Source organism: Tyto alba, unplaced genomic scaffold, assembly GCF_018691265.1.
Source record: "Tyto alba isolate M040663 unplaced genomic scaffold, T.alba_DEE_v4.0 Super-Scaffold_18, whole genome shotgun sequence".
NCBI classification, from domain to species: Eukaryota; Metazoa; Chordata; class Aves; order Strigiformes; family Tytonidae; genus Tyto; species Tyto alba.
The window spans coordinates 7,462,202-7,476,567 of NW_024881280.1; the positions used below are offsets into that span (position 1 = coordinate 7,462,202).

Genomic DNA, 14,366 nt, shown 5'->3' on the forward strand with positions numbered 1-14,366 from the left:
GTGACAGCAAGATATGATGGGTTATTTAAAGAAAAATTACATAATATTTTTGATTCAGAGAATTTTGGTTTTGTGTGGCCAAGGATTACAGTCTGTCTTGGGGTCAAATCTGCATGCACACAAGGTATTTGGTTAGAAGCACAAGAATAGCTCTTTACTGAAGAGATAAATGGTTCATGCAGGTCAGTATTCCTTCCCTAGTGATTTAGTGGCAGCTCCTCCAGAGTGCAAATCTTCGCAGTTCACTTGAATCAGTATGCCTCTGCATCTTGTATGAGCAGGGGGGAAGCAATTTATCCTTCCTGACTAGCTGTTATTTAACTACAAATGACTTTGTACTTTTAGAGGCATTGATTCATTCTTCTCTTCACAGAAAAAAGGTGCCTGCTCTCCTGGTTCCTCTGCAACTGAGCCTTAAGAGCAGAGAGTCATAAATAAAACAGCATTCAATGTATGAAAGCATCATTTGCATCTGTTGACCCCTTCAGTCATGCAACTCCTTGCTAGACTCTGGTACTAAAGTATGTGGGGAGAAGGGAAATATTTCCAACTGCAACCAAAAACTGTATACCAAGTGTCCCTTTTTCTACAACTTTATCATCTTGATAACAATATACAGTAAGTATGAGCAAAGGAAACAAGGTCATTAAATTTCATTATGTGAATGGCAGTACTAAAAAATATTGATCAGCATGGCTAAAAGAATGCCAACTTTCACACAGAAAGACCAATTTTCCTACACAGGTCATGAGGCCGGGAGGCAGAAGATGAGCAGCCTGGGAGAAACGGTGGTTGGAGGCATATGAAACAGGAAAAGTAAATAAATATTTATACTGGAAACTAAGTATCAGTAAGCTGATTTTTTGTTCTGTATTACTTTACCAAACTTCACCTACCGTATCTGCAGCTGTAAGGTTAATGCCCAAGCCTCCAGCTCTCGTGCTTAACAGGAACACAAAAATATCATTCCTGTAGATGAAAAAGATTTAAAAACCCTTATTTTGTGCACGATGAACAAGAAATAATCACAGAAGTAATTTTTTTGACCCATATAAAGTGATCAGGGCTATTTCTATTACTTGAACCCTTCGGAACATTTTGTGCTGTTCATGGCCAAGAAATAAGACATATGAGTGAGTGACAGAAGCTAATCTACAAATCAGGTCTGTGAGAACACACAAACATTCAGTTTGCAATAGCAGCTTATTAATCTCTATCAAAACAAGCCAGGGCTTGCTTATCCTGCCCTCATTGGAAATTAAGATTTCATATGGACAAAGAACAATTTTTTGTTTCACAGAACTGATTGATGTTAAAAAAAAATCTTTCCTTAACAATGCTCAATTGATAAAGAAAGAAAAATAAATGTTGAAACAGTAGATGCAAGTTTTGTTCTAAATTTGTTCTTTTGAACAGAACAAACAAATCGGGGGGAGGGGTGGGGAGAGGAATAATCTTAGTATAAAGGCAAGCTGGCCAAATATAGAGGTACATGAGAAAAAGGACAAGGGTCCACTGGCATGAATAGAAGTCCTTCAGTCTAAGAATTTCTCAACTCTAGTCCTAACTGCATTGCTGATTCAAATTTAAAGTTCTAATCTCTGTTGTCCACTTTTCTTATCTGTAAAATGAGGATAAATTGATTCATCTCAAGGTAGTAATATAATTCAGTTGTGATTGACCGTAAAATGTTTCAAGGATGACTATGTAGACAGTACTAATGATCAGATACTGCACAAAAGCAGGAGTCACTCATTTCACTCCAACTTAAGTTCTTTGAAACACACTGTCTGTAAGTGGACGCCATTATTACCCCACACACGCCGTCCTTCCCACCTTGGAGCAGTTTCAGTTTGCTCTAACTGTATCAGATTTACATTCCTCAGGATTCCTCAGACAGCATGGAAGTAGATGACAAACCAGTTGCCTTTGGTAAACATGGCCCTCCAGACAGAAGGCCCTGGTAGAATACCGACCATCATTCCACAGCACACTCCAGGAGGAGCCATCTCTGAACACCTTCCTGGGAGATCCACAGACCCTAATACAGTCATACTAGTCCCAAGGGTTAGAGTTGCTGGCACCAGATTTAGGGATGCTGGCTGCTAATGCAGACACCAGGCATCTCAATACCTGGCTGGGAATAATCCTCTAAACCTAATAATCCTTTACATAACTGATGAGGGTGGGGCACACTAGACAAGTACCTGTAACAGTGCATTAAGCTGTAGTTACCACGTGAGGAGTCAGACAAAAGGGGCGTTTGTTGAGATTCAATGGCAGTTCTAACACCGCACGCGCAGAAGACAAAGGAGACAGGTTTATATGCAGGATGACCAAGTACTGATGAAAACTCAAGTGGTGTGGTGGTGCAACTCTCCCTCTCTCTTGGGCTGCTTGGTACAATTTCCCCCCCATCCCCTTCCCTGGGCCACAGGCCAACCCGAGATGAATTGGGAAAGGCAGTGAAGCAGAGTGTTGAGGCACCCCCTTGGCACCTCTGGCTCCTGCCCCATCCCATACTGCCTGGGAACCGTAATGACAGTCAATCACCTCCTGACAGCTCAGTACATCTACACCTGGGTCGTGGCCCAAAGCGGGCGATACCAGATCTTCAAGATCTAGCAAGTTCTGGGCCTGTGCAACTGGTAGAAAGTATAAGAATATTCTGTAAGCCAAGTTGAGCTGAAGTGGAAAAGTATCTGACAAAAGTCCTTTATCTCGAACCCTATAAATAACGACCCTAAGCAAGACCCTTTGAGCTTTCCTGGGTGGCAGTGGGCTGTGACCAGCATCTCCCCTGAGCTGGGATGTCTCTCAGGCACAGAATCCTCAAGGTTTGAAGACCGTCTGCCCAAAGCCGACGAAAGGCCAGGGTGAAGTTGGAATTCTTGAGGCTCAGTTATTGCCCACTGAGGAATGCTGATGCATTGTCAGTATTTGCTCCAAACTGAAGAGGGAGATTTTCACTATAGACGAGTCTCTTTCATCCACCTCTCTACATACGTGATTGAATATGTATATTTGTCTTCATGAGTGTGGGTATCTATATATTTCACTAGATCCAAATATTTTTGTCTGTCTGTGCGTGTATGTTTTGTGTTCATACATATGTACATATATATTTTGATTTAGGGCACCTTGTAGTAAGTTAGTGTGAACTTTGTCATTCTTGAATCTGTAATTAAGTCGCTGTTTTAATTATAATGTATTCTATCAAATCACCTTGCTAATCCATAAATTGGTGAATCATTAAATGCTGCTAAAATTCAACCTTTTGATCCACCTCACACCATTAATAAAACCTGAATTACTGCTAAATCGTAACAGTGTCAAATATTTTCAACCATGGCAAGTGGTAACAGTGAAATTAGGATTTCTGTTAAGGTTGTGAACCTCACTAGTGCCACTGGGGCATCAGCAGTATGTAAAAGTCTTTAACACCATATGGATCTGTGAACAACTTGACGCAAACAAAGCAGACAGTGACAGTAAGGATTACAAAGAGGGTCACATACTGTACTTTAACAGTGGCAGAGCAAGGCCCTCTGCTTAAGAGAGGACACTCTGCCTTGTCATGTTCTTTTGGTATCACACTGCCCGTGCAAAACCAATTTAAGCACCAGAGACTCTTGCTGGATGAGCAGCGTGAGACATTTCCTTCTTGACTAACTATGTGTAGGCATTCTGTCCTTGAAAGTCCACTCATCAAATCTAAAAGTTCTTTCTTGCCCTTCCTGGAGGAAGTGTGGGTGTATTGCAGGCTATTACGCATATGCTAAAACAACAAAACAAATGTAAGAAACTAAGGGTTTTGGAATCCGTATCCTTGAAGGTCAAGCAAAACTATTTTCTCAGGACTCAATCCTCAAGACATTCACAAGCACATGGGAAGGCTGTATCATAAAAACCAGACTCTTAAAGAACCAATTTTGGTCCAAGGTAAGATTTCCCCCTGACTCCTCTAAAGAAGTTACCAATACACCACAGAAATTATTATGAAAACTATCAATTAACACACACCAAAAAAAGTGCTAAGAACTCTAAAATTATAAAGGCTTCTGGCAGTCCAAAAATCTAAGAGTACAAAAATCCACCCTGAGCCATGGGCAGCTGGGAGGACCTGAAGCCAAGCTGTCAATCTCTAAACTTTATCTTGCAGGTACAAAGCCAAAGGAGCCAGCAGGTCCCTGTTCACAACGCAGGTAATCCTCAGCCAGGAAATCTTTTCACTCTTGTAACAATAGTGGAATGTGCGTATAGACAGTCACCTGAACACCCAGCTGTGAAATGCTTCTGGGAATGCTATATGGGAAGGGAAGAAAGTGGACAGTGCCACAGACTACAGGAACAGATGATCATTCCATAGCTATATATTTTCAGCACCCTGCTAGGATATCCTGTAGGATAGTTTAGTCTCAGTCAGGTTTTTTTCCCTGGAAATACTTCTCGTAAGTAAATCATGTATAAGAGGAACTCAAGTAACATTTTAATAGGAATTCTTGTTTAGACTGGCTGACCTAGATCTCAAAGGGATTTCCTGCCAAAATGATTATTTTTCTTCAGTTGTTCTATTCATTAATAAAACCAAATTTTGTTCATTAATAAAACCAAATTTCTTCACTTCTTTTGTTTAAAGGACCTTGAAGCATCAGGATTCCAGAAGGACATCAGCACCTGCAAGGTGCTGACACCTGGAAACGGGCAGAAAAGTACTACATGGTCCTCTCATTTACTTCACGTACTTGGCACACTTTCTTTTCAAGTTTTATTACTCTCAGAAGTTTGCTGTAAGACTCATCACTGCAACACAGTCCTTCAGGTCTTTAAGCCTCATGAACCAGTGGCTTGAAAGGCTGTATACAGCTTCCTCACCTCCCTTCAGCTACGATACCTTGGGACCACTAACCAAGCACTGTTCTCTAGTCTAGAACGCTGCTTCCACCCTGCAGTAAACAACAATCTATAAACCTACCTCCTCTGAACAAGAAAAGTGACCTTCTTACAAGCTCACATCAACAGCCAGGAAGGGTAACCTTACGGTGAACTACCATACCAAAGTGACATTCTATTGAGCCATATCTCATGATTAAAAGGAAACTTAATAACCATAAATTCAATCATTATAAATAATGCACCCTAGTGGAGACAAAGGTATCCTAAAATATATTAACTTATAATAAGATGATTACATTACTCCTCTTTCCTGATGTACTCGTAAAAATTGCAAGAATCCATTTTGTTTTACTAAATGAAAGGAGTTAGCATACCTTACTATCTAATAAAATCCCCCATTTTATCACCTGTATATTAGTTTAAGTTTTCTTAATATAACGTGCTTAAATGGTTTGTTTTGCAGAAAACTAGGTCACTTTCAAAGCTTCAGCACAGGCAAGATTTTTCAATCTCATCTTCACAGTGTCAACTGTCAGAGCATATAATAAATAACCAATGAACATTTGCTGTCTTTCTACTCAGCTTCTTTATAAGCAATAGCATATCTGGAATGGCAAGAAGCACATTAGGTGGGTACACTAAAATTGCTTCCAATACTGTTTCACAAATAGCAAATTACTAAATACAACTGCATTTAATAACACCACCAGTGACTCCTAGTCAGCAAGTGACCTAGAAACTGTTTCAGATAAATGAGGTCCATTTGATATCAGGAAAGTAATATTAAGTGATTAAGTACAAATTTCATTTATTTCTATTATATGTTATACCAACAATATGTACACAAAATTTAGCACAGAAACACCTTGTAAAATAAATTACCTGTTCTGAAAATCTGCTACCATGTCCCGTCGTTCAGAAATCTTTGAAGAACCATCCAATCTCATGTATGTATGTTTCCTATAAACCATGTATTCCTGCAAAGAACACACACCAGAAAAATACAAGTTGCTCTTGAAACCGTTCAATCTTGATTCTTCCGGAAAAAGCAATAAAACCAGAATTTCTACTTACAAAAAAAAAAAAAAATCCCTAAATGTCATCAACAAACATGCTATAAGCAATACTTTATAATAATAGAAAGTCAGAAATTAAAGCTACTCAATCATGTCAGTTGTTGGATTTCATATAAAAGATAAATTACAATGTCTGTTCAGGTTGGGGATGCATTTGCTGCACTACACACAATGTTATGGTATCGTGCCTTTTTCTATAAGCAGGTAAATAAAATCACTAAAATAGGAAGTTTGTTTTTACAGTGTCTAAATCTTTACTTAATCCTGAGCCTTCACTGTGTAAGTGAACCTTTCCTAACAAACCAGCTATATCTGCTCCCTGATGATTTTAAACCATTTGACTAGTAGTTTTAAAACCCCAGTACTGTACACTGATGTCTGTCCAGGCTTTATCTCGCCTAGTAAAGAGCCCATGAATCTCACTGTATGCAAGAACATTTTGAACATTACACTGGTCTGTCAGCCCACAGCTCATGCCAAGCAGCGGAACTGAAACCGCTGCCTGAGACACAAATCAAATGGCAACAACCAGGAATGCTGTAGGCAAAGGCTTTTTCCAAGGAGAGACATTTTTCATGCTCTAAGGCACTCAGCATTTTCTGATACCTGTGCAACTATCAGTAAAATCTGAATTACTTAGAAGGCTCTTCAAGCTATACAGATAGCCATAGTTTCTTTGTGAAGATACCCTCCGATATTTTAACAATGTGATCCTCGGCTGATGAGATGCAACTCCTACCAGTTCCATGCGTTAGATTTAACCCTACTGGTGCACGTGTCTTTTTGAGATGCTGTGACTGCAAATGAAGACAGAAAGGAAACAGATGGTGCTTTAGCAGCAAGAACTATTGGATTCATCTTGCTCCAAGCTGCAGCGTTCAGCAGATACAGAACTGATGTGCTGCGAGAAGACATGGCAATGCTTGCACTCTAATGAACCTTCTGACAGTGCCATGCTCCGTTCTCCTTTCCACCTATCCTTCAAGGCTCCCGCTCCTCTTTGTTCCACTTCACTACTGCGAAAAAGGTGAAAGAGCTGCCATACTATAAGCAACCTGGGAAAATGACTGCTGTACTAGAAAGAAGCTTCAATGTGTGGCAGATGAAAGAGAAACATAGGTAAATAAAATTAACAGTGTGGAAATAGCCAAAATCTTGGTCCACCTATACAAAACAGAGCTCATGGCTAGCATCATTTCTTGAGTACAACAGAAGTTTAAAGCAGAGAACAGCTACTTTACCACACAGACACTCAAGCCCTAATTTACTACAGATTTATTCAATTTCTATGACAGGTTTCTGTCACCAGCTAAAACCAGAGAGATACAGTTGTCAATCTGGCACTATGCAACCTTTTCTCTAGATCTGATCACTCCTTTTTTCTATTATCACAAAGGCTTTTTCCTTCAATTTCTTCATCTGCTTTTATGATGATTCAACCTTTCAAAATCTTGTTTCAGTCATACCTCATCTCCCTATTAACTATCTTTTCATTAGCATCTTCTAAACAAACTTTAGCACAAACAGAAAACAACTTCTTTCATTCCATTTATCCTTATCCCAGATCGTAGAGATTTCCACTAAGACACAAACTACAAAGGAATAAGCTATTCTACACCTGGAATAATAGCATTCACAGTTTGTTCCCCCAGCCCCGCAAACCAGCTTAGTACATGAGCAGTTAGCTAGTCATCTATTCAACCCTGCTTAACAGGTTCTGGTCTGCCTCCGTCCACCCTCCTTTGGTCAAGAAGAATACTTCACATTAGTGTAACAGTGCTCATATGAAATACCCTTTTTTCTGAACTGTTTTTATCCAGTATTTTTCCAAATATTAACTGTACATTCTTTCAATTCAGAAAAAAAAAAAACAAAACCACAATATTGCAACTTATACTACACTTGTCAGCAGTTGAGTGCTTCGATCATGCACAGAAATGGCATGCTTTTAGCAAGGAAAAAAAAACAAAACAAAAACAAAAAAACACCAACAAAAACCCACCAACCAATAAACACCAAGCAACACAAAAGCCCCCCAAACCAACCAGGAAACAAGAGAGCATTCTGATGTCAAAGAAACTATTTAATTAGTAATATATCTGGTTTCTACTGTAGCTGTGGAAGGCACTTCATGACTGCTCATTTTTCTAGCTCTCACAAGGAGTGATGGGGTGGGGGAAGCCTCATCGGGAAGCTTTAATCTCATGGAGACACTTATACTAGACCTGCTTGAAAAATGTACCTGCCAATATTGTTTAATGTAAGGGGTCACCAAACCACCAAAAGTATCAGTCTAGGAAAAATAGTGACAGTGGCCCTGGCAACAGAGTACCTATACAGGAAGCAAACAACACAATGACTCCAGTGTGCTAAGAATGCAGTGCCCTTAGAAGTCAGTGCTCTTCTGGGCTTTGACACTGGTACTTTCTCAAAAACTACAAAATGTTTTCCCTTCACGTTATTTCACAGACCACATTGAGTACTCTTATGTTTTGACAAAATTAATAAACTTTTGGTAGAATGTAACTAAGACATTTGACTTCATGCAGAATATAATTCGACCCCTCATCACATGAATGCAATGTGATTTCCACGTGAAATAATGGACAACTAGTCTTCCAGAGAGGAGAGAAAACAAATATTACTATTTTAAAATCATCTGCATGAAATAACAGTACTGAACTTACACTTTACCCCCTTCTGTTGAAAGAAAATAATTTTCCTCTTTGTATTTCTATTTGCCATTTTATAATGGCTGAATTAAGCAGCAGTTCTTCAGCTGAGGCTAAATCAAACAAACATGGTTTTCTAACTTTGTAAACAATGTGTTTTGTGCTCTCTGCCCTGCATAATTAGGTTAGTATGATATCGTAGAAATTACACTGACACAGTCAAAATACTGTTAAAAGAAATAGGACATCTTATGCTCTTTCATACTCAAGTAGACAGAGGGGGTGCATTTTGAGATCTCTGGTCAGGAAAACAGTATCTACTGCTATACAGCTTTTGCAAGGATTTTCTTATAAACTCAGTAACTGCTTGATTTTTAGCTTGCTTTACTCCAGCTTCTGTTACATGGGTGGAGAGAAGGAAAAACAGAAGACTTGGTAGGTGGCTTGTTTGGGTAATAAAACTCAACAAGTAAAGTTGAGCGTTTAGGGGGTGGAATAGCAAAATGGTGTGCTCCCAAGCCTTTAAAATGGAATGCTAACAGAAAACAGACACACTAAACACTCCGCTTTATGAGCTTCATGGTGTAATGTAGGGTGTCAACAAACCTGCACTGTGTCCAACTTTTCCCAAAAAGAGGCACAGAAAGCAATGCTGGGCAAAGAGCCAGAATACAGAATTATAACCATGCAAGTTCTGTTTTTCCTCACAGCAGCAAAACCAAAATTCAGCTTGTGCTTTGTTACTGAACTATTAAGTGCTGACCTTAAAATGCACTCCTGCTTATAGAGGACTCATGATTTAGGCAGCTACTGATTCATGTGTCTCATTTTTTCTCTTCTCGTTACTGTGGAGAAGATGGTATCCCATGTCACTGCTAAGGGAGCCCATGTACACCTAGGACTAATGGCTGAAGGATCGCAGGATCTTGATGTTTTAGCAGTATTGAAATTATACTGCCAAATACAAATATTTTTCTCACCTACCACGTATTCACAGTCAGAAAACTTTATCAGGATTGCCTCTCTGAAACTAACATACATCAAGCCTCTTTCTTCTTACTCAGAATTAGATAGTCATTAAAGTTATTAATACTTCACTAACATGGGACAAAAACATTGTGGCACATGATATTCTTTTTTCGGATCCAGCTGAAAACTCACACTTTGCTGTCTTCAACCGAAGCCCAGAGAAATAAAAGTATTTCTCTTTCTATTTGTTGTAAGTATTACCAATAGGAAACCAAATTAATAGCTCTCCTCCTAATGTCTCTTCAGACTAGCTCTTTGGTGGCATGGTTGCTAATGAAATACTGACCTATTTCTTATTATTCTAAGACAGACTGACTGTATTTAAGTAACGAGTAATTGCTTAATTCCTAATTTCTCTCCTGTCATATATGCCACAGAACCTCTTATTATGAATGTCTACCAAACTTCTGCACAGGAATAAGATGATATAGGGAAACAGTAAAAGTCTGTGAAATTACAAGCAACACAAACAATGTACATTTAATCACTGTTCTCCCTCTTCCTTCCAATAAAAGGACATGTGAGCATCAAATGAAAATAGAAGGAAGCTGTTCAAAACCAGCAAAAGAGGCTAATTAAGCCATGTAACCCCTTGCCACAGGGCAGTGCAGATGACAAAAAGTTACATAGACTCAAGATGCAACTGAACAATTTCATGGAAGAAGAATCCATTTAGGATTGCGGAATACACAGAAGGCACATCTGGCTCAGAAAGCCCTTGAGCTGCAAGCTGCTGGACACAGCGACTAATTGTGAAGTACCACTGTTCTCGTACATCTTCCCCATACCATCTGCTGTTGCAGACTGGTGGAAGCATGACACCAGGCTGCACCTGAAGTCTAACTTTGTATGGCAGCTCTTACATTGCAGATTAATGCACTTACCGGGTATCCTTCAGTATAATATTTTTACGTCAGGATTTCTGCATCCAAATTGTAGTATTTTCCCCAAAACATTGTTGCTAAATCTGCACCTACAGAATTTGTCTTCTGTAAGCTATAGCTCTCCTACCTCCAGTAAGTCAATCATCCGCGTCATCTGGGAGTAGATAAGAACTCTGTGACCTTGAGATTTCAGCCGTGTCAACAGAAGATCAAGAGCATGAAGTTTCCCACTGTCAGTGATCAGACTCTCTTTGTCTAAAATGAAATGGAAGAAAAGCAGGTAACTAATAAAGCCAAACCAGATACATGCAACAAGTTAAATTCTAAGTTTTCCTAGCCCTTCTCTGCATTATAATCCCTGAAGTAACAAGTTGTGATGGAAGAAACTGTAACATCCCTTCTGGCTAACACTTACAATCATAGTCACTAACAATAACTTTTGTTTGATGGGATGGGAGAATATATCCACTTGGCAAAATCTCATCACAGACTGAGCTCCTCAGAGTACGGACTCAGCCCTTTTTTGGACAGCCATTTCCCCTTGCGTAAGGGCTCATCCTGACCAGATCAACCACTACAACTTGCCTTGACAGTTGAAGAAAGTTTTCTCCACTTCACACATTAAAACGCTGTCCCCTTTGGACATTTGCTGCTACCTGCTGCTGAGCTGTAGACTTATCCTCCACAGATCTAACATCAAGATCAAACACCTCATCAACATGGAAAGTGAGTAACGGTTCTCTAGGTCACTGTAAAATAACAGCCTCTTCGCAGCATTGCCTTAACTTTTCTTTTTCTTCCCTGACCTCCACTTTTTGGGTTTGGGCTTTTAATTTGTTTTGTTTAAGAAATATTTCCAGATGGCAATCTTTTAAGTCACTTCAGATTTTATACTTCATGTCCTCTCTACTTCAGCACTGCTCACGAAGTATTTTTCAGGAAGGAGATCTTCCTGTTTGTACATTCTGTACATAAACTTCAGTAAACAATACATTACTGTTGAAAGAGGATGAAGAGAAATTTTCTTCCAAAAAAATTATCTGTTGGAAAGGCTACTGATGATTCTTTATTCTTTGGGATATCTGAATTTAGGTTTACAGCCAAAACGGAAAGTTGACAACTGCAGATGGTGCAGGCTAGTACAGAATCCAAATATTTTCAACATGTCTAGCAGGTACCATTCTCTAACGTCTAGCAGGTAACACTTCTGCAGGCTTCTCACTGCACAGAATGAATTAACTGATGGGCTGAAGAAAATCCAGCTTTCTGTAAGGCAGTTAACTGTCTTGCACAATATTCTGATTAAAATAAAGGTATATACAAAAATTAATTCATTCATCTGAGCAGCATGCATTTAATATAGCCAAAACCAAGTTCATACGAGTGGAACAGAAGAGTACAGATCACACAACAGTGCTCCTAAAATGATTTTACAGCAGACAAAACAGTCCATGAGTGCCCAAGTGTGGTGATGTGACACAGAGGGCTAAGTTCGATTTTTACATATACAACCAGGGTTTTGATGAGAAAAGCAGGAATATAGTTTTTGTTCTATACTTAATTCAAAAGATCATTTTGAAATAACATGCCTAAGTTTAGTATACCTCTCAGAAAGGTTGTAAAAAGAAAGTGTTCAGGAAAAATCTCCAAGATTTCAGTGTGTTAAAAAACTTTACTTGCAGGGAGTTCAGAAATTTGATCCATTTCCATTTTTCAAAGAGCATTTGGCACTATTCACCGTTCTTCTTTTGGTTAAAGTTTTTTTAACAACAGAACACAACTTCATACAAGTAGAGAAAGGCACAGTATCCAGTGACTTGTTAAAACTGTAAAAACAAGGTACACTTCCCTCTTACCCTTCCAATAGTGAGGAAAAACTAGACAGCAATACTTTTATCCAGAAACATGGTTTCTTCATCGCTTTAATATGTCAATCAAGATCTCTTTCAAAAATATATTTTAGCTTAAATCTAAAAAATGGGTTTGATGCTGGAATTAGTGGGATCTATATTAGGCCATAAGAAGAAGCAGCCAACAGTCCTGCTTCCTGAAATTCAAAAAATTTTGAGTTGTCAATATCACTTAAAATTATTAGCCACTATATTTACACTATAAGCCAACGATGTGAATGCTATCTCCTTTGGTAAGTTTAAAGCCATACTCCTGCAATTCACTAGCTAAGAATCCAAGACAAGAGAATTCTGCTCCCTCTTGCTTGTCTGCCTATCCAGTCACTCTTTCTCAACTTGCTTTCCCCTTTTGATGGTGGCCTTGTTGCTTTGCCAGGAGCAAGTGCCACATCACTGCCTGAATCATTAGCAACTACCTTAGGGAATCCATCAACAAGAGAGCCAAGCCAAGGAGATACCGCAGGGAAAACTCAAGACCACAGCTCAGGCTGGCACTTCTTCTAAGTGCAACATAATGGATAATGACACACTCATCCCTAGAACAGAGCTCAGTCTCAATCACACACAAATAGTTAATAGTTTTATGCATTCTTCTAAGGAAAGCCAAACTTTGAACTTTGGCAGTTAAGTAAAAATGGAAATGACTTACGGTCATTTGGTTTTAAAATACATCTATGTAAGTCAAAAACTCTGCACAGTAGGAATGTTTACTCTTTATACAAAATGTTATTCTTTCCTTTAAGTCCATACAACCATGACATTCTGCCTTTATTCTAATTGGTAAGCTTGCTATTTCAGAATTAATTGAGTGAAGCAACATGAAGAGTCTAGATATACGTAACAAACTAATATGTTTATTAACCAGAAGTCATCTGACTGGAAGGAAACAGAGAGAACAAACAGGGTCTGTTCAGAAGTCAACCTCAACTTACTCAGATTAACATGTTAGCAAGTTTCAAAAAGCAAAATGCTACCATTTTTCTCACACAGGCATTAATAGGTAGAATTAAGTTTTGGTAACTGGAAATGATGTGCACCCTTTGCTGCTGGCTCCTTAGGTCTCCACTGTGTAAATTACTATTTTTAAATAGCAATGAAATGCAAATTACAAGTAAAGAACTTATTGCAGATGGTCTTACAGTCTGAAAAGTTAGTAACCTGTTAACAGTTCATAATTTGTCCAATATCTCAGCATCAGAGCAGACTGCACTGGTGAGAAAGTGTTTTGTTTTGTTTTGTTTTGTTTTGTTTTTTAGGAAGGCAAAACAGAACTAAGAAAAAAAAGATTTATCATCTCTGGAAAAGAAAACCATTTGACTTTAACCTGGCACCTTTAAGAATGCTGTCTTGATACCACTGTGTTTTCCAAGATCAAATATTTTTGCATGCTTAAAGCCTGCCACCTAGTGCTTCAGAGGACAAATTCTGGAAAGCAGTAACAGAAAATGTTCTTTATTCACACCGTTTTCAGAAAACACCACAATTATTCAAAGGAGAAGAAAAGAAAAGATGTCTTCTGCCTCTAGTTTCTCTCACTTCTATTTCTCATTCCCCTTTCACCTTGGGGAAATAGAAGGCTGTTTACTTCTTTTTTAAATGGAATTTCCAAAATTTGCAATTCTACATTTTCCATTTTTAATGATTGGTGAAAACTTCCAATGATAATGTCTCTAGATTTTTTTTTTTTTTTAATAGCATTAAAGGAACTTTTAAAATTTTAAGCCACTCAGGAGATAGAGGTCCTGGACTGCATGTCAAAGGACTCTCCCCAGGATGCAATTTTTGGGTTCTTCAGTACTGTGTGACATAAACAAGCAAGTAACTGTCAAACTATACTGTATGGCTTTCAGTCTGGAAAAAAAAAAAAAAAAAGTCCTTGCCTTCAGCCACACAGGGAGT

General features: G+C 38.7%; 1 protein-coding gene across 2 annotated transcripts in view; it reads right to left on the reverse strand.

Moving 5' to 3' along the window:
* Nucleotides 1-14,366, reverse strand: part of INO80 (INO80 complex ATPase subunit) — a 70,701-nt gene that overhangs the window by 8,891 nt on the left and 47,444 nt on the right. For both annotated transcript variants that reach the window (XM_042791022.1, XM_032990086.2), the window contains exons 27-29: nt 10,685-10,812; nt 5,779-5,873; nt 897-969 (exon numbers count right to left, since the gene is read on the reverse strand). In XM_042791022.1, the coding sequence (XP_042646956.1) occupies nt 897-969; nt 5,779-5,873; nt 10,685-10,812 (296 nt within the window). The remainder of the gene's footprint in view (nt 1-896; nt 970-5,778; nt 5,874-10,684; nt 10,813-14,366) is intronic.